At 39.4% G+C, this 21788-nt stretch overlaps 1 protein-coding gene across 2 annotated transcripts in view; it reads right to left on the bottom strand.

Moving 5' to 3' along the window:
• CHST9 (carbohydrate sulfotransferase 9) overlaps window positions 1–21788 on the bottom strand; it is a 236966-nt gene that overhangs the window by 131109 nt on the left and 84069 nt on the right. For both annotated transcript variants that reach the window (XM_036077574.2, XM_036077575.2), the window contains exon 3: window positions 523–561. In XM_036077574.2, the coding sequence (XP_035933467.1) occupies window positions 523–561 (39 nt within the window). The remainder of the gene's footprint in view (window positions 1–522; window positions 562–21788) is intronic.

The raw sequence follows: 21788 nt of genomic DNA, 5'->3' as shown, positions 1-21788 counted from the left end.
TGCACAATGGCACTGTGTTAAAACATCATTCACTTCTGGATATATACTAGAAGTTAGGAATAGAATAATTCTTAAAATCCCTCCAAAATGTAAAGATTCTTTTTGGTTAAGTAGTCAACACTGTCCTGAAAAACATCAACTCCACAAATGGTTTTAAGAAAAATAATTAAGATTCATAGATATTTGGGAAAATAAAATGTCAACTGCTACAACCTGAATTTTTTTTTAACAACCTGAAATTTTTCAAGTTGGTGGTTTTAAGACTTACCTTTCAATTGGTAATGATGAAAAAATCACATTCTATCTTATATTCTTTAGAACAGAATAATAGAATGAGGATATGATTGATGTGAAAGTGAAAAAGCTAAATGTATTAATTTAATTAATTTAATAACAATCAATTGTAGGACCATAAACTATTACTTTTTTAATGCGAGTTTTTGAATATTAAACTACAAATAGATTTTTTTAAAGGTGAAAGTAAAAAAGGAAATAATTGGAACTAATTAGATCAAATCTTACCTGAAGTTGTTTTTTGTTCTCTTTTCTTCTCCACTCTCCCTGAAATGAGAAATAGCAGGTCAGTTGCAGAGTGGATCCATGAGAACAAGATATAACTAAGAGGAAACTCCAGTTCTCCAGTTTATGGCAATTTCCAAACACAATCACTCTTTCAGCTGTGTCTAACATGCTTCTAGAGATGACTGGGCACAGTTGAAAGGGGTGAAAAATGCTCTCAAACCAATTTATGCAAGTCAAAAATAAATAAGGATGCATTAAATATGCTATTGGGTTTTAAAAATCTTGTTAGTAAGAGTAATTTACTCAACAATAAACTTACAAGGTACAAATCCCCACAGAATGAACTGTGCGGATAAACACCCGAATAAAATAAGACCAAGGCCTCTTAGAACCTACTTGGGAAGATAAAGGACAGACAATACAGTATGAAATGGGATGTGCCCCAAAAGGTACAAAATGTTTAAAGAATATGAGAGGATGAGTGATTATTTTAAAAATGAAGGGATGCCCACAAAGTTATGGAGAAAATGATATTTGATTTGGACCTTGAAAGATACATGTGATCTGGGAAATTTGAAATAGGGAAAGTATTGATTCTTGGCAAAAGAAATAGTATGGGCTATGTAGGACAAGGCCTTTTGAGCAAGAGCCATGTTTAAAGCTTGCTTTAGGAACTACAGTTTTACATAGGAAGAGGGCTATTCTAGAGTTTAGATAAGAGGTAATAGACCAAGTATGGCAATGGGAGTAGGGAAGTAGGAAGGCGGAACTTATAAGGCCCAGGGATTTACAAAATGTAAAGTGCAAGGGAAAAGGAAAGGTCAAGATGAATGGTTTTATAGGTGACTTTGGACATGGTGATACAATTTGGGGAAATGGTAAAACGTGATGAGGGCATGGGGACGACGAGTTCAGTTTTAGACTTAACTGAGTTTGAAGTGTTACAGGGACATGGAGTTTGGGAGAGGGATCCGAATTGAAATTACAATGCGGAAAAGGTCCATCTTGAGCAGATGGCTGGGGCTGAGGCAGGGAATGGGAACATAAAGGCAGGCAGCACAGAGGGCTGGGCTGAGGAGAGTGACCAAGAGAACAAAAATGCTACTTCAACTTTATGATGTAGGACCACGAGAAGACAGAAGCAGCAGAGATCCACAGAGATCCACAGAGCACAGAGCCATGTGCCACAGATAATTTGAGGAAGTATGGTGGGCACCCCCCGCATCTGAATCTGCTGGGTTCACATGGTTGTGGCTATATTGAGAGAGAGCAGGCTTAGCAGAGCAGGGGCGGGGAGCACAAGAGACACTATGCAAGCCTGAAGAGTAGCCAGTGGTGAGGAAGATGAGCTTGAGGAAACGCCTTCTTGTTCATGAAATTTGGCAGCATGCAAATGAAGGAGACAGGGCAACAGCCTGAGTGGGCGCAAACCCCACATTTCTGCTAGGCTATGGGCCACGTCAGCGTGGTTACAGGCTTAGATGAGAAACTGCAGGAGGGTCTTGGTGTGTGGCAACACCACTGTGGAGGTCAGAGCCTTGCTTTTGTGATGGATAAGAGTGGGCGCCCTTCTGGCCATCACGTTCTTGTCTGCTTTCAACATTTCACAGGTGGAGCAAGATACTGAGGGTTTATGCAACACATGCAAGCTGCATGTACACTTTAGCCAAGGTTTTCTACCAGCTCTTCCTGTCTTTTAAAATCTTAAGACATAAGAAGGAAAATGTACAACCTTTCTCTCATTCAGCCACCAAGAGTGTCGAATGCATCTAACTGGCATCTTGATTAATGGCACATGCTGTTCATTTGGGTGATTTCCAGAGGTCTTGTTTGATACGATTTATTTCAATGATTTAAACAGATAAATGACATGAAGAGTCCATTTAAAGGCTTCATTCATTACCAAGTGTGATGGGGTACCTCTTCATTTAAATTTTTTATCAGGCAAGCCACTGTTTACTATTTGATTACAAAGTTTGGCATACTAGACACCTCAAACATCTCTACAAATTTTAAAAAAGGCTATTCAAGTCCTGAATTATAAAATGTTTAAAGACAAACACCTCTTTGGAATGTCTTTAATTTGTATAAGAATGAATCATAAATCCTGAAAGTTGACAATGAAAGTATTGGAGATCAATAATATGGTATGGTAGTGAGTCTCCAAGATGCTCCCAATGACCCTTGTTTTTTCTCCTCCTGGTAATTGTGTCCTCGTGCAGTCCGCTTCCACACTGATTAAGACTGACTTGTGTAATCAATAAGATTTTGCAGAAATGATGGAACGTGACTCCGTAGGTTGGGCCTTAAGAACCATCATGGCTTCCATCCTGCTCTCTTGGATCACTCTCTGTGAGAGAAGCCAGATAGTATGTTATGGGGACACTCAAGGAGCCCTATGGAGAGGCCCATGTGATGAGGAACCCAGGCCTCCTACCAGCTGTCAGCATCCACTTGCCAGGCACACAAGCCGTCTGTCTGCCAGCCTCAGTCAAACCTTCCAAAGGCTGTGGCTGTGGCTGACACCTGCCTGCAATTGCATGGGAGGCCCTGCCCCAGAACCATCCGGTTAGCCATGCCAGAGAAACTGTGAGTTGATAAATGTTTACTGTTGGCCTCAGCTGCTAAGTTTTGGGTAAACTGTTATACAGTAATAGATCATTTTATTACGAAAGTCTAGGTTAATTTATCACTTAATACACCAACAGGGATGACAGTGTGGCAAATCAATCAGTCTCCCTGACTTTCTCTGTGTAAAGTGGGGATCAGAACCTGCTTATCTGGAATGCGGTGAGGAGTAAATAATTCCATATGCGGAGCTAGCAAGAAATGGAGGAAACTCACACAAGATATTGGGGTTGCTGTAGTGTTTTTTCACTGAGACCTTAAACAGTCCTCTGCCCCTGTGTTACATGCAAGGGCTCTGTAAACTGCAGAGTGCTATATAAATGTTATTTATTAGTTTTATTATGTTGTTAGTTGTGTTATAGGGATCAATTTAGATTTCTATTCTTAGTTACGTATAAGCTAGACTGCAAATTAGAAAAATAAAAACTAGATAAATAAGACAATATGATATTGATTAAGGGACACAGACAGTGCACTGCTTAACTGGAGATGACCCTCTAGGTTTCTTGTTGAGTCCCTTCATCTTGCTCCGAATGAGGGTGATCTTGTCCCTCATTCTCCCGGTGTCCCCCTTCATAGAAAGAGATGGTCCTGAGACCCATATTTCTAGCTCCAGCATCTACTGAGATTTTAGACCTCCTGGAAATCTCTAAATCTGTATTTTCTACTGCACTACAACACATATCCTTAACTTAAATCATTGTATTTCCCTGCAAAACTGCTCATCTTTAGAGTTGTCTTTCAGTCTCTCAAACCCCCAAACACAAAGCCTCAGAGTCACTGGCTTCTCCCTTTCACTCAACGTCCACGCCTAATACAACCCTCAGACCACTCCATTCTCTTTCTACAGGGCCTTTGGATCTACACTTTCCTTTCTCACTGCCCCCACCCTAGTTCACAAACATGATATGAACTTTCTTCCTTGGGTTATTTCCTACACGCTCCTAACTGACTTCGTTGATTTTAGGGATGGTTTTTCTGTCCTCGAGTCAGATCACTACTAAAGATTAAAATCCACTTGCCCGAATGTGAAATTTATGACCCTGGAAGATTTGGCCACAACCTACCTTCTCCACCATCCCTCAAGCATCATACATAACACTGACCAGTTATGCCAAGAATCCCACCTCCCATCCCAACTCCCTGTGCAAGCTGTTCCTGCTTCCTGGAATGTCCTGACATGTCAGTCCTGCCTATCCAAAATCTGTTCATCCTTCAGAGCTGAGTCAGATGCCAGCCCTTCTGTGAAGCATTCTGCTTTGTGCCACCCCCAACTCTCCACTCGCTGCAGAACTAACCACCCTTCTGCTATGCTCATTTACCCCTTTATTTATACCTCTGCCACAGTACTGACTCCAAAGTTTGGCTCATGATTAGTTGCAAATTTGTTCCCCCAACTGGACTGTGGCCTCCTTTAGGGGAAGGGGTGTGTGTACCCTATGGCTCTCTGTCTCCGCATGTCTCAGAGAGCCTTGAACACAAATGCTTGGGACTGAGTCAACACACCCAGAGAGTTATGAAATGCCCCAGTCCTCCTTAAAATGCTAGCGAACAGGAGGTAAATTTTAGTACTGCTAACACTGAGTGCAAGTACAACCAAGACCAGAGCTTTTTACTAGGTATTTACATTACAATGGACACCGTGGAAAACTATTCTATTAGGAAAGTGGGTGATAAAATAACAGAGAGGCTTTCAGAATAATGAACATGCATTTTTCCTTCCTTGTGCTTTATTGGATCACAGATTCTAGTTTAAAAACAAAACACTAACGTATGGTTTGCACCTTACTTCTCTTTAAACCTAGATGCAGCACTCCTCCTGTGAGAATAAAAATGGATGGCAATCTCATAAAAATGGAACTTGTAGGGTGAAACTTTTCTTCTGAGAAAATGTATTTAATTGAACATTAAAATTCCACCTGTCATGACCACTTATTTATATAAATTGAGCACTGATATTTTTAAAAGCTATTTTAGACTTGAGGTTGTTGATATTGTTCCATGGAGGAACATTAAATATATACCAATTTATAGCACATTTCTCTACCTCAGTAAGGAAGCAGTACCTTAATCACAATGATTGTTTCTGATCTTTTAAAACCACAGATACATAAATGGCAATCCAGTGATGCCTCACCAATAATGAGGAGGGGTGTTTGTCAGGCAACTCAGTATTTTATGTCACTTCTAATGGAAAGGAAATTTTGTACATATTTGCATAAATACATATATACACACATATACTGTGTATATGCACATGTGTGTATGTATATGTATGTGCATATATATACACACACATATATGTGCATTACATTCGTGTATATGTGATACATATATATTGTATTTTTACACTCAGATATAGTCTTGTCTCTGAAATATACTCTTTCTTCTACCTGCTTCCATCTTTGTATAATAAAGTCTGTCATGGAATCTTATCAAGCTTCCCTCACTGCACTACCAATTTCTCAGTAGCCAATTCTGAGTTTGCATTCCCTCGCAGGCATTTTATCTGCCCTGTGCTGAGAGGTATGATTAATCACATCCCGTTGCTAGGATACCTGAGAATGTTCATTTATGTCCGATGTTGCTTTGGCAAAATGCACTATGAAGAAGGCATAGAATCATGACAAGGAAAATTACTGGGCACATGCTACTTATTTAAAAAAAGGTGGTGGGGTGGGGGTGAAGGAGAGAAACGTAACTGCCAGATAATATAATGCTAACTCCCATGAATTTTTTCATATCATTTTTGTTTCACCTGGATTTTAATGGAAAAACACTGGCAATATTTTTGGATAATGAAAATCTGCAGTACTCTTATACTTTGGAGTTAACGGAAAAGTAGAAGGCAGTAGGTTTTTAATTCTGTTTACCTTATAGGGTCTAAGAGAGGAAGGGGCTTTAAGATTTACTGGCATCAAATGCCTTAATTACAGACAAGGTTAACGAGGTAACAGTGAAGGTTGATTTGTAGAGCTAATCTAAAACCCAAGCCAGCACTGTCATGTGTTAGCTATTTTAATGTGAGACTTAAGAACAAAGTAGTCCTCAGAATGTGCTTTTGGGTAATAAGAGAAATGCCTTTAACAATATCTTAAAAAATTACTGCTGATTTGGTTAGGAATATACCAAAGATTCCTGCTTACTGATTGTAATGAGAGAGAATATGAATATATAAAGTGCCCCTAAGTACAAAATTTTCTTAGTCAATCACTTCCCATGGAAAACAGCACAATCTAGTGAAAGGAACAGGGACTTTGGAGTTAGATGGACTGACTTCCCATCTTAACCACGGGTACCTATGAGCTATGAGACTCTGGGATGAAACATTGAGGGCTTCTCATTACAGGCTTCTTTTTGTTCTTCATCCCTCCCCCAGCCCACCTCCTTTTCCTCCCCTTCCTTCCCTCTCCCTTTCTCCCTCTCTCTCTCTCTCTCTCTTTCTCGTGTGTGTGTGTGTGTGTGTGTGTGTGTGTGTAAACAAGACATAGACATACACAAGATCTTTCTCTCTCTCCATCTATCTGTGATATTCCAACTGAAAATAGAACCAACTGGAGTTTTACTTCAATTATCATTTCTAAGTGATACTACCAGAGTGCTATTATTATAACCATGCTCGTAATAGTAGCTAATGCTTATTAAGCAATGTTTATGTGCTTGTCATTGTTATCATATGGATTAACTCATTTTATTCTCACAGTATTATGAGGCTTTACAAATATGCCCATTTTTTGGTAAGGAAACAGTAAAAATTGGTTACATAACTTTGCCAAATCATTATTTACTCAGTAGCAAATAATGAGAGGACAAAAAATAGTTGGGTCAGAGGGTAGGGAGGAGTAAAAATTGAGATATCCATAAGTTATATATAATCAGTCCCTAGGTTTTGAGGGTTGCCTGAATAAATTATTTTGTTAAAAACAATTCAGCAGATCTTTTTTACTCTCTGTTTATTATTTATCAAATGATTTGTTTGAATGACTCAATGGCTTATTCTAACCACTAAGTACCTAATCACAGTGTTTCAAGAGTAGAATGCCAAAAAGATCTTCAGACTTTGTATTTTTTAAGTAGTTTAACATTTATTTAGTAACTTACTATGAGCTGGTCACTCTAATGACACCTAAATATTATTTAATTAAATCTTTGCAATAACTCTATGGAATAGATGATAAATTAATTCCATTTGCCAGTGGAGAAAGTAGACTCAGAAATTTTTTTGTAATAGTCACAAGATTCCGGTGAGTGAATGGCAGGGTTGGAATAGGAGCACAGAAATTTTTACTTTTTCTGAGCTCCCTGGCTGTGGTGATGAGGGTGGTTCTGTAGAGTGGTGAAGAGCTTAGGTCTGTAGCTCTTGCCACTTAAATCAATGTGGGATACTGGGCACATCACTTAACCTCTCTAAATCACTCTATTCATCTGGAAATGAGAGTAAGAGTAGTTTCCACTTGACAGAGTCATTGTGAGGGTTACTTAAAATGATACGTTTAATAATAATCCTAAATATTTTGAGTACATGATGTAGTCATATGTATAATGCCCTCACCTCAGTGCTTAGGACGCAGCAGTATAGAGAATTGCTAGGTACTTCTCTTTCTAAACATACCATGTCAGGTGCTCCATAGTAACATGATAATATTTCATATACTCAAGGTCAATGGCTACATTTACACAAATATTGTAAAGATCAGGCTTTGAGAGTTTCTTGATATGTTTACCATAACATCTCTCTCTTGCCTTCCCTTAGGATTTTTAAGAAAGAAGTAGCCTTCCATTTTACAAAATTCCTTTCTTTTCTCCTTCATGTCCTCTTTCCAAATACAACTTGGTTTGGTGAAACAATTTACATTGCAAACCTCTCCAATTATGAGTGAAGCTGTTATGATCTTAGAATCCAGGGTCTGTGGTTTGAATCCCTGCCTGCATTTTGTAGTGAGCAGAGCTATGGAATTGCCCACAGTCTGATATGTTCTAAGTAGAAAGGGAGAGCTTCTCTAGAAATCATAAGATCTTACTGCCAGTACGTACTCCTTGCAAGAAATGGTAGGACCTTGAATAAGCAACTCGACTCTTCCAAGATCCAACGGTCCTTTTAGTTATATAGTACAGTATATGCTATGCTCCAGAAGAAATCATGTTCTTTGCAGGAACAGAGAAGCTTAACTGGGCCAATTTAAAGACCAGTTGGTCTAACATGGTCTACAAAAGACTATAGAAGCTGCATAGTTTCTGCTTGGTCAATGGTATGAAAAGGCTGCAACATTTATCATTTATGCCTGGATTTATGCTGATGTTGAAATGGGCCTGGCCTCAGCAGACAACAGTGGTGAGCTTCTGTATGGTTGTGGATCCTCACCCCCTCCTGCAGGTTTAGATAAACTCCACTTGCTCTCCTGTTTGCTTCTATTTGGTCAGTTGATATGCTGTGAGAATGCTTTTGCAGAGAGAGCCATTACGAGCACACTGTACACTGTGAGCTCCATACTGCACTCTGTGAGCTGCAGACAGTGTGTACTGAGCTACAGAGACTGGCCCTTCAGAAACATATCGCTATAGCTAGAGCTAGGCCTCCAAGGTTGACCATCTGCCTTGGCAGAGCTGACACTCCATCTGCACTCCCCAGCCCTGGGGTCTGCCATCCGTCCTAGCAAGTAGAAAGCCTAAGAGGAACTGAATGCTCAAAGATTTTTTCCTGGGCTGACCCCTCTGCAAAGACATGGTAAAACCAGTATGAGAAACAGCAGTTTTACGTTGTCTTGGAAAGTCTCAAGCACAGAATTTCTTCCCACTGAGATCCACCTGACAAGCACATAATTAATGTGACAAGCAACCGTTCCTTTCGGATTCCCCACATTGGCCTGGGTGAATTAAATCTTAGAGCAAACCTTTTGATATTCAGAACCTAATTCTGAGGGAGTAATTTTTGGCAGAGAAGTTTTTTGGAAGACCTTTAGATGTTGAAGTCAGATTGGGGAAAAAGAAAATACCCGATGACTGCCAGGTCTTAAATCTCTCTGCAAAATGGGAATGCTAGTTTTACTAACGCACACTTTACCTACCGACAAAAGCGGGATGCACATGTTTATATTTTCCATTGTGCAAAAGCATGTTTCTAGTAAGTTCGGTGTGAATACTTATTTTCAAATGACATAATATTCTAGATGTCCCGTGAATGTTCATTACTCAAAAGAAACAGGAATGAATTATTTTGGAAAATAAAGAATCTTTTCATAATATGTTTATTCGATCCTGTGTTAGAAAAAAAAAATGACCATATGTTAAGAGGTGGAGTTGAATTCCCTTCCTGCTGAATCTGCCCAGGCCTTAGTAACTTGCATAATAAATTGAATATGCTAGAAATGCCAGTTTTTAGGCATTGAGACCATTTGGGCCTTGGGAATCAAGTAGCTTCCATCCCCTGGGTCTTTGACTACTTGCTCTGGGAGAAGCTGGCCACAGTGTTAGAAGTCAGACCACCCCGAGACCACCATGCTGTGAGGAAGCTCAACCTAGCCACACAAGAAAGCCACATGGAGAGAGAGCTGCCTGAACTGCACAAGACCAGCAACTGGCTGTTCTTGCCATCTCAACCCAGGTGGCAGATGTGTGTGAATGAAGAAACCATCTGGAAGCGGATCCTTCAGCTCCAGCCACCTCAGGAGATGCCATGTGGATTAGGGACCAACTGCCTGGCTGAACCCTTTCCAAATTCCTAACCCATAAAACCGCAAGCAAAATAAATGTCTGTTTTATATCATTAAGTTTTGGCATACATCCATATGCAGCAATAGAGAGTAAAAACAACTCTTTATTCTGTTTTCATTGTGAGAATATTTACTGATATATCTATCAATATATACCAATATATATTACTATCGCCACCCCCTCCCCCCACCAGGAATGCACAACTCTCCTAGATTCTTTCTTTCCTGAGATGGTTTGATCAACTATACCTATAAATATGTTCTATTACCTAGCATTTTAGTATGTACACTTATTCCATTCCATGAAAAAGAATAAAATCTGTTATTATCAGGAGTGTGGCTAAAGCACAATCTATGTAGATTAATATATATTTTGGGTTTCTAAGAGTATTACAATAGCAACCTATGTCCAGGTTACCAGTCAAAAGGAAAGGAAGCAGTGTCTTGCCAGCGAATGAGCATCTTAAAACTTGTAAACCATCAATGGGGGCACCCACTTGAAACAACAACATGTAAGTCTTCACCCAGGCTTCAGAAACCTCACTGCTTATGCTTAGGATGATAGAGAAGCCCTCTGAACTGAAACACTGAAAAGATTCAATAGCAGTTTCTGCGGAATAATTAAAAATTAACTTATTTTCCCTGGGGAGATACTTTTAAAAGATAAATTAGTAGAATCTATATTGAATTAAGAGCGTTAATATTATTTAGGGTTAATTTTCTGTATGAAAGCAACAAGGGGAAACATTTCATTACAGAAGGTAATGATATGAGTCCAATCAGAATCTATGCTTGTGAAGTCAGTTTGTTCACTTTAAATGGCAATTTATTTGGCTAACAGACACACAATCCTGCCCAGCTTTTCATCTGGAGGAAATAACCACATTTCATTGCTCTCTCTCCCATGCTCTTAATCATCGCCTCATTAGCTCATGGAGAAAGCTGATGGAGGCCAGAGGTGAGTTTTATTCTTTGAGATGTCAGCGTGGTTTTCATTTCCACTAGCCCTACGTTTTTCCTTTTTTTTTTTTAATCTTTAAAAAAATCCGCATCATACTCATTTTTTCCTTCACAATGACTGGCATCAAAGGTTTGGGCCTTAGACATTCAGGGGAAGCTCTTATTTCACGGGCTGAAGGAAGAAAATAAGGAAAGTGTGCTTAGATCAGTGGATATTGATTTACTGCTTTTAGGCATTGCAATGTTCTTTGTAATCTTGTAAAACTATCCTCTGAAAACCTGGTTGACTCCCTGAGTTTACTAGAAAAGTTGTTAATTATCTAGTACATTTTATGTGTAGGAGAAGAGGCTCAGCAACATTCGGATACTTAGGAGAAAGCAAAAAGCAAATGTTGTTGAGGGCCTATTACCCAACAGGTGGAAAAGGAGGCATTTTACATCTGCAGTGTGACTGCAAACAGTCAATGAGAAACTCACAGTCAAGGGCAGGGCTGTATGGGAGTCTGTAGACTGGCTCAATGGATGAGGCCTCCAGTGGGGGCTGGAAGGGGGGGTCTTTATCTCACAACAGAGACAGAGTGGGAGATATTCAGGAGGGAAGAGAAATAAAGATGTGAACACCTAAGGCAATATGCTGTTTTCTGGCAAAATCTTTTCCTGGTGTTCAGTGTGAGATGCTGATTTCAGAAAAAACAAACCACGCACTGACACAGTGCAGGGAGGAGCTCCTTGTGATCCTTGTGATGCAGCCCGCATGGTGGGGGGGTGGGGGGAGCGGGGGTTGTGAGCACAGCAAGGAAGTGGGAACACTGAGAAGACTCTCCCAACTGTCCTCAGCCATTGGAAGCTTAGATTTGCACCAGCCTGAGTCTGGCATTCCGGGGGAAAGGGAGTAACTTTGTAGCTTTATTGGCCGTGGCAGACAGAGCTGAGTGCCTACCCTGTAGTCATTTCTCCTCTCATTCCGTGCTGGTACCCAACGCTCCTCTCACAAGACACCGATGAAATATGACTGATGTAAACCAATCACTGTGGTCCCATTCCCCTTGCTTTAGGTGGTTGTTTGACATTTCTGGCCAATGACATGAATTCTGTGGGAGAATTTCATCAAAAGGTTTTCCTTGCCAATAAAAAGGGACAGACGGGAGGAAACATTTCCTTTTCTTTAAGCGGATGTAGTCATATCTGGGTATGATGCCTGGAACATGAGGACGAAGCCAAGATACTGCAAGGGTGACTGAAGGGCACACACCCCAGGAGAATGTCACTGAGGCTCTGAGCTACCATGGACTCACCCCACCTCAGGATTTCTTGTTATGGGTTATTTAACCCCCCTCCCCCTTTAAAAGCTAGAGCTTTTAGTTAGTTGCAGATGAAAACATCCTATATTCCACACAGTCCAACCGCAAAATAATATTATTCTACGCCAAATAAACTGAGAATGCTAAATAATTATTTCACTAAATGTGCTATGCTAAATAAACTAAAAATTAAACCTGAAGGAAAGAGCATTGCCTTTAAGATGGTCCCAGAAACTACGGGGTGGAGACTATTGCCCAGCCAGGGGCTGCATTTAGAAGGTCCACTCTTGCCATCTTCCAGACATCACCTCCACGTAGGGTTAGGAGGGCCAGAGTGTTTGCCCTTTCTTACCTAGACCATGCACTGAGTACTTGGGATACCAGAATTCTCTGGCCAATCAGCCTTGAGGCCATGCGAGGTCTGTATGGGCCTTCTTCCCAGATCAGATCTCTAGAGGCGGGTACACCTGACCAGACTGCATCATGGTGCAAGACATTACAGGGTGTACAAAGGAGGCCTGGGGCTTGGATGTGTGTGCAGACTGGTCCCAGTGCATGTACATGAAGCTCCTCACAATGCAGGAGGGGATGTGATGGAGGCAGAAAGAAAAGGTGGCCCGTACTGGTTCTCTTGCCCCAGGCCCCAGCAATTATGGGGGCAGGTCTGTCATGACACACACACACCAAAGGCTGTTGTTATAAGGATGCCCATAAATGATGGGCATGCATATATTGCTTCACAGAATTCTCACACTAGTCCAAGGAAAGGAAGGGGGAGGTATGTTATCCACAGTTTATAAATGAGGAAACAACAGAGGCTCAGAGAGGTGACCTCACCCAAGATTACTCAGTAAGTGTTAGATCCTGGATTTGAACCCAGAATTTTCAAATATCTCTTTGTTTACCACATATACTCCCTCAGATTTTCTGTGATGGCGGCTTATTTTCTGTATGAAATTGAGAGACACGGATTGATTCAAGTTCTCCTTTTTATTTGTGCAGTCTCCAGTTTCCTACCTCAAAAACACTTAGCAATGCTTACCCTAAAGAGGCGAAATATAAATAAAATTCCATCAAATTTCTTTATAAGTGAATCATTGTTAAACTTATTTGTATAATAAAAAATTGAAAAACTCTTAATAAAATACTATACTGGCATAAAGTAAATAAAATAGGTCAGGGTTAGCCTTTCTTCCTCTCATGGTATTATAGGATCTAGATGATCCACTGTCATTTGTAAGAAATGTTCTCTGAAGTCTTTTGGAAATGGGTCAATTTTATTCTTTTTCCTTTTTTGTGCAAAATACAAGTTTTTTTTTACATAGTATTATCTGAACTGGCTGTGTAGATAGCCCCAATCTGTCACTTTGATTTTAAATTCCCCAATTCACTATTTGCTACAGATTTTTTAAAAAAAGTTATGAGGTGATTTGCATATATATATATTTTTAAATTTCAGTTTTGTCCTCCAGTTGAACCAACTGTATTTAAATATGAGTGAGGGCAGTAGAGGGGAGGCCAGGAGGGTTATAGACCTTCACAGCATTGCTTTACATTTTTTCTGGGGTAGCTCTGGAAGGAAGCAATATCAATCCCACATGTATATGACCCATTTATATACCCAGGAACACCTAAGAGATTTCTCCCATAACCCTGAATATCTAAGGGATACTCTTTGCTTGATGTATTATATATATATATATGTACATTTTTAACTGTTGTGACATTGCCAAATATTTTGGAAAAAAAATTAAGACTGAGTGTTAATAGGCAGGTTGATCTTAGTTCTTGAGAAGCTGGTTGGAAATCCTGGAAAAGTGATAATAGATATATACCGAAAAGAGTCATTTCAAAGGGTGAAGAATAATGTTACAAAATCCAGATCACAGAGTTGGAGTAGCTAAGTCTTAGAGTGGAAAAAAAAATGTATGTTATTAGCTTTGTCATCATTTTCACCGAGTGAGCATGATGGAGCTCCTGGTTGCTATCTCTGGCTTCCAAGAGTATCCACCTATCCAGACACCACCATGATTAAAACAGGCACATAGCACTCTGTTGCCTACTATTCAGAGCAGTGACTTTTTTTTTTTTTTTTTTTTGGTAATGGAAAGTACTATTTGGGCTTTAAGCAAAACAGCAAGGTTCTCTTCAACTCAAGATAGTTCAAAATCTAGATTTTGTTCTTGACTTCCAAATGACGCCCCCATGGGGTGAAACGTGGTTGGTGCATATTTTTGTTTTTTGCCATTTCAGAAATATTTGACAGAATTGCATGTGACACTGTAAACATTTGAAAGAAGTGTGGAATGTAGAGGACTCTTCTGTTAAGCTGATCATGCCTCTGGTGATGATGAGCACCTCGTTCTCTGGCTAGCCCCTGGAGACTTTCACTTAATCCTATATTCAATAGGACACTGCTTGGGGTGAGGTTGGCTCTCATTGGTACATACTTCACCCTACAGTGCACACACAATTTGAAATAGATTGTCAGTAGCTCAGGGCAGGAGAGGAAGAGGACAGACCTGCTGGGCTATTTGTCATCTCAACATACCACCTCCCTAGCAGGGCACATGGGAATATGTATCCCTTGGCAAGATGTTTAGTTTTGGTACATACAAATAAGGGCTCTAAAGTATAAATTTGGAGGGAGAGAAAGAAGAGTCACCAGTTGGAACTTTTCTGCCTGTGTTTAAGTGACAGAAAGCTTTTCAATAAACATCTTAATATTTCATCTTGAAGGCTGCATAATTCCATGTAATGGAATCAAAACACATACATATTAAGGAAGTTTGCACATTAAGAATACTTCACAGCCAGCTACATTCAGTCTGACTTGGGTCTGTTTTCAAAGGAAAGCAAGGGTGTTTGGGTGTTTTTTTTTTTTTTTAATTCTAAAAAACCAAGAATTTTAGGTTTTATGTTTGTCATTCTGCTATCTTTCATAACCACTATGTGAAAATAAATGTGTATTAAAAGTACTAATGTAAGGAGAAAGAAAATTTGCTATTAAAAACAAAACAAATGGTAGCAACTTTTTTGCCTTCTAGGGAAATGGCAGAATGCCATCTCTAGGGAAAGTGGTTCTTTAGGAAAACTCCCTTGTGGTTATGAAAGTGAGACTCCTGGGATAGTTTGAGGGAGTGTGGAGAAAAGGAAAGGTGGATTTTTTGGCATAATGGAATAAGAGGAGATGTGGAGCTGCTCATTTTTTTTGAGAGGTTAAATGACCCCCCCCCCCCAGAAAAGTAAAGGGAAAAACGGTCTAAAAAGGGAGGGAGGGGCCCAGTGAATACATGAATATGTGATCAGTTGGAACCTAAAGAAAGATACAACCAGTAAGAAATCTCATTTTAGGAAATGGCCAACAAATGTTTGGAACCACAATGACTACCTTCAAGATTAAATTGTTTCCAATTCTGTGCTGAGCTGAACCTCATTCTATTAACCACCCCCATACCAACAAAAATTGGTGAGGCATAATAGTGTATGAAGGGTGGCATATGAACCATATTTGAACTGATATAAGCTGGAGAGTGTTTTTGTTTTGGGAGATAAAACATGGAGTAGGATTAAGAATTTGGCATAAATAGAAGATGAAATAGATGCTGAGACCAGAAGAAATTATATGTCCCCTGGGCGACTGGGTAGAGAATATTGGACTTTACATTGGATGAGGGAACAGTTTATTTGCATATTAAAATAATGGGTGACTCAAGAAGATTTGGATGCAGGCAGAAAAATCGAAAGAAAAAAGCACTCTATAAGACTGCCATTTGTCGTTTACATGTTTTGAGTATTAACTGTTAGGACTTAACATGGCCAAGTAAAGGGAGGGCCTGAATTCAGATCCTCATTCTTTCCCTTTATAATTATATGATCTGGGCCAATTGCTTTCTTTTTTGTATTTCTATCTCTTCATGTTCAAGATGGAAGCAACAGGAAACTATTAGAGTTATTATAAAAATAAAAAGAAATGTTGAATATTATATTCTCAATAGATCCTGAATCTTAATTCACTACTTTCAAGCCACAGTAAAATAAAAATCAATATGATTCTTTAAACCTGTCAGTATCACATTCTCCCCAATATGCCTAAATTATTCACATATCTCCTACATTCATTATGTAGTGAAGTGCCTTAACTAGTTGGGATATCATATAATCTCATGTAAATCTAGTTGTCTTTTTTCATCAATTATATCTCATATATTCCAAATTATTTATTCCAAATAAATATGGTTATTAAAAAGGATAATTACAGTAATTTCTAAAAAGATTAAATAGGCCTCATTAAACTTTGTAAATATCATGACTTCCAGGAAATCACCATGTTTGGTAAATATCTTCTAGTCTTACTAATGATTATTTCTAATAACACCTTACATTTCTATAGTGCTTTCCGTTTCATGTGTATGATCTCAACTGGTCTTGATCCATTTTGATCTGATTTTTTTCTTACTAAGACAGAATTTTCTACATTTAAAAACCTTAAACTCAAGTAGTAAGACCCAATTTTCTAATTGCCTTCTTCAAAGTAAAGTGGTATCATTTATCATTGCGCAACCCGATCAATATTTTCATAGTTAAGCCTAAGTTTCAAATTCATATACTCACCTATGGGGATGTGTGTAGTTGGTTATTTGGCTGGTAATCTGTACTGGCATGTTACCACAACAGAATTTTTTTGGAAATCCATTCAGTTCAATTTTGTTTAGAAGATTAAGCATCTCTTTGGAGAGTAAAATACCTAGATCAAAACTGACATTGCATTAAATTCACAAGGCAATGCTTTCTGGTTTGGTAGTTATGCTTTAATAATATTTTGTGGCAGTAACAACACACGACCGCCTGACATTTTCCTCCTCTTTAGAAATTTAAAAAGAAAGAAAGTAAAAGGAAATAAAAAGCTTTCCTGCCACAGGTCAAAGGAATTCAACTACTAACACAATTTTGTCCATTTCAGCAGAGGGGGATAGTACCCAAGATATTTCTTTTTCATTTCTCTATTTTTAGGAAGAAGTGGATTGTTTGAGTGTTTCTAGCCCCACTCCCTATCTTCATTTTTCTATGGGCCCTATGTACCCCCTGTAAAAGTAGGATTTAAAAAGGGGTTGTTACCGTGAGTTTGGGGATGTTAAATCTCACATATTTAGACTGACAGGCTATCTGATTACTCTGGGAATACCTATCCAGCTTTTAGTTTATTAAAGCCTCTTTGCCCCTTCATCATTTTGTGGCTACAGTATGGTCTGGGTAATGAAACTCAACATGGATTTTTTTTCTTATAATCTGTGAGAAAACAAGCAGCACGTTATAACTCTTGCATATTATATTACTTTGGGGACTCTTTTTTTAATGATCCATTTCTCTCTCTCATACACAGAAGGCTCTCAAATATCTCCTTCCCCAACTTTCACTGCCTACTCCCCTCTCTCCCAGCCTCAGTTATGTCCCTACAACCTCAGTTATGTCCCTACAAAGGATAATAATGAAATAATGATTAAAATCCTATGTGCAGGACAAATATTTTGTGGAAATTAATCTAGAGAAAATAAGAGGAATAAAGAGAGGCAGGGATAATTTATGAAATACAGTTTCAATCATTTAATCCTTAAATGGTTCTTGACCAGAGGCAGACTATCTAAATGCCAAAGGACTCCTTAGCAGCCTCTTGGCAATATTTACCATAGTTGATGAAATGGTTTAAGTTAGTAAGAGAACATATACGATGCAGGTTGAAGTTGCTGGCCTGGGTGCTCACATGCGTGACCTGTTAGAAAGATACAGCCTTGACATTCTGCCCCACAGACAGGCCAGTCCTGCTTGGCCAGATGTTCAGCCTCACTTGGATCCAAACCCAGAATGATGAGATTCAGAGGGTTTCACCAACCCATCTTGGCAGAGAGGGACAGCCCTTTTCCAAACAGAGGCAATGAGCTTTGTTGCTCCAGCCCAAGCCTTGGTGGAAGACTCTAGTCCAGTTTAGGGACTTAAAGCAACTGATGGAATTAGTGGCTGGTAGTTTTCCCTAAGAAGAGCACTTACTGCTCTCTTTCTGTGTGAGAGGTTCATCCCGACTCTGCTGAGATTCTGGCAACCCAAAGTATGGAGGACAAGTACATTGTCATTACCTAGGAACTCATCAGATGTGAACAGTCTCAGGTCACACTCCAGGAACTACTGAATGCCAATCGTCATTTTCGCTAGATCTAATTTGCAGGCACCCTGAAGTTCGAGAACACTGGCCTAAGTCACCAGGTGGTTACGCAGGAATAGCACCTGGGCCTCCTGTCACTGGCAATGGGAACTCCGTGCTTGTAGGTGAATATCTAACTGGACGAGGAGCTAGCATTCACACCACTGTTCTGACCATGTTCCGAGAAATCCAACCAGCAGTGACTTGGCAGAGCCAGAGCGTGAGAATTTGAAGGACATGGCCAGCCGGCTGGAGGGCAGACCTGGCTGAGAGATTTTCCGTGATCTCCTCTGGAGACTGCCACAGCCTGACAATGACGTCACTGCTGGGTTAACGAGTCAGGCTCGCACCTGGTCGCAGGTACCACCGCGGCCATTCCCTGCTCCTCCCGCCGCCGCCCTCGCCGCCCTCCTCCCCAGGGAGCTATTTGTGGCTTCTGACATTTAGTGTATCTTTAAGCAGTTTTTTTACTTACTTTTCATGACTGAATCTATTTTGTCCAGGATATCGAGCAGTCTATCAACCCTTTCTATTTCTCTGGACTCACATTTATTATCTCATCGTTTCTTAACTTTTTCCAATCTCCGTTGTGCCCACAACTCCGAGGAAGGTACAGCTATAACTCATCCTTGAGAAGTCGAAACTGAGCCGTACCTGTGACACAGAACCACCTGTATCGCCTCAGCTAGCATATCTGGCGACAAAGTTAAGATCAGAACACAGATACTCATATTTTATCCTAGCACTTTTGAATATGACACCGAGCTGTTTACTGTTCACTTCAAATGTGGGAAAGTTGATGAGACTCACATCCTTAAGTTAAGAAGCACAGAAGCAACTTTCTCCCAAGAGGTGTATGATTCTGGGAATTGCGTTTTATTTTGCCGGCTTAGCATGAAGGATCTTTTCTCCAATTCATTTCATTTTCTCTTTCATTACTTACCCCAAGTAACTGAATCCATGTGTCTACTATCTATTCAGTAACCGACAGAGTCTTTAATGGCTGGTGTGTGTTTTTAAACAAAGACAAAACTATAAAAATGTTTTCAGGTTAATGACAGTGACTTTCAACAAATTAGCATTTAGAAATTAGTTGGGGGGGGTAAAAGTGTTTGTGTGTTCTTTGTAGAGTCGAACAGAATGGAATCTACCAATGTTATCCTTTCTGTGTCTGACAGATTATGACTTTCTTTGGGAGAGGATGACCACAAAAGATGCTTACCCTCTTGACCCTGTTCCTGGATGCCCAAACTTTGACACTGACAGAGCTATCAGCTTGACTCTGGTAATAGGGTTGGGTGGTTTGTGTCCTGATGTTGGTATTCGACTCAGACAAAACATAGACAATATGTTCTCTTCTTAGCTTTGCATAAGCAACTGATATTACACTCTGTTTTCGAAAATATTGCTGAGGTTAGAAGACAACACATCAATATATATGACTTAATATATATTAAATCCCAATATAAGATAAACAATATGAATATATAATCGTCTATAATTTACATACAAGAATATGACTAATATATAATTTACATAATTATTGAAATATATATGTTCCATAATATCTGATATATATAAATCATATATTTATATACTGAGTGCAGCAACACAGAAGATTTGACAGCTGGAACAATAGTTATTGAATAGGAGTAATAAAAATAATTCTTTAAAGAAAATGTTTCCCCACCACAATTTTTTTTTTTTAATTTTTAAAAGCTAGGAAGTATAGGCTGCAGATCACTAACAAAAATGAAGTGCCCCCAAATTGGTGCGGCAACTGCCTCCCTGACTACCATATATTGCAGGTCTTATGAGAGGTGGTTTTTGGGTTTTTTTCTCTGATACATTTCATTAGTTGCAAGGGGCTCCACAGGCAGACTCATGTTTGTCACAGTCAGTTTACAGACCTGTCCGACCAGATAGCAAACACATGAAATTTCCACTGCTTTAGGAAAGCAAAGTACTCAACACACACACACACCCACACACACAAAGAAATCCTTATTTCCAGAAGGATATCAAAGAAGGAAGGATAAAACAAACTCTGGGCTGCCAACTGGTCTTATCTAAACGTATCATTCATTCTCACTTGGCCTCTGATTCAATGTTGGGAAAATACATTTCATCTGACTCCAAATGGTCTGAAGTTACAAATTTACTTCACTTATCCTTTTGTAGGTAAAATTCACATCAACTTAGATCACTGGACCGTGACAACATGTAAAATTAGCCAATACTAGGAATGCTTTTTTGTTTATAACAAAACTTACAAATCTCACTTACTAGGTGTCAATTACTTATAGCGAAGTATCTCTTCCACATCCATACTCCCACAAGGGCAAAACTTCTTGTGTCTCCTATTATAATGGAAAACATTCTTCTCAATGTACAGAGTAAGAATGACTAAAATTAATTACCAACAATTAAATATTCAAAGGTCTGCCATTTTTAGGGATTTCTTATGGTACCTACAAGATTGTCATGGATGCCTGAATCTAGGGAGCAAATTATTAAATTCCAAAAGATCAAACAATGTTAACACATGGGCAAACACCATCCCTCTTTGACCCAGGTCCTGATAAAGATGTGAAGTCCACAGAGATGAAACCTGAGGAGCCACTGCAGGCTGCCATGCCATGGTAACATAATTTACCATGTCATTACCACTGTTACCATGTCCTCAGCTTCAAAGCATGCGGTATCCAGGTGATAAATTATTAAATCTGACATCTCTCAACAATCATGAAGTACTTGGTAAAAGGACTCTGGGCTCCCTTATCTGAATGTGCAATTTCAAGACAATAGGCTCTATTTGAAAAGGATTAAATTCCTGAGAATTTAGTTAAATGACATAATTAAAAATTTGAGGTTCTTTGAGATGTGGGACATTCCAGAAGCAGGAGCAGTAACTGTCTAATTTAATTTAATTTAATTTAATTTAAAGGGACAACTTGTTTTTAATGAATGCGTGTGTGTGTGTGTGTGTGTGTGTGTGATATTAGCTCACTTTAGTAGATTCAGCTTTTTTGAGGTTTCAAGGTTCCATTTAAAAAGCATTTGCAAAAGGGGACCTCTCTGGGATGCTTAGAACACTTCAGTACCTTACCAGGAAGTGAACCCTGGGATAGGTGTGGGTTGGTGTGGCAACTAAGAGCCAAATGCCAAAAAGTTCAGAATGAACATGCACAGCCTCCACATCTGTGGCCCTGTACCAACTCCTTGTTAAAGTCAGTTAGATTTTTGTTTGTATTGTACCCAAAGAAGCCCAGAATAGACTTCTTGCCTGCAGTTAACACCAGGGACTCTTGCTTTCACCCCACATAACCTTGGAGTCTTGCAAATGTAATTATATTGAGGATATGAATCCTTTGTGTAAGCTTTGAGTCCTGTGCATCACTCCTCCATCCACAACCAGGCCAATAAGGTGTCTGATAGAAAACTTAGTACAGGAGTTGTTGCATATTTTCT

The sequence above is a fragment of the Halichoerus grypus genome, chromosome 13, assembly GCF_964656455.1.
Source record: "Halichoerus grypus chromosome 13, mHalGry1.hap1.1, whole genome shotgun sequence".
Lineage (NCBI taxonomy): Eukaryota > Metazoa > Chordata > Mammalia > Carnivora > Phocidae > Halichoerus > Halichoerus grypus.
The sequence above is the reverse complement of the archived record's forward strand: the minus strand, read 5'-3'. Positions and strand labels throughout refer to the sequence as shown.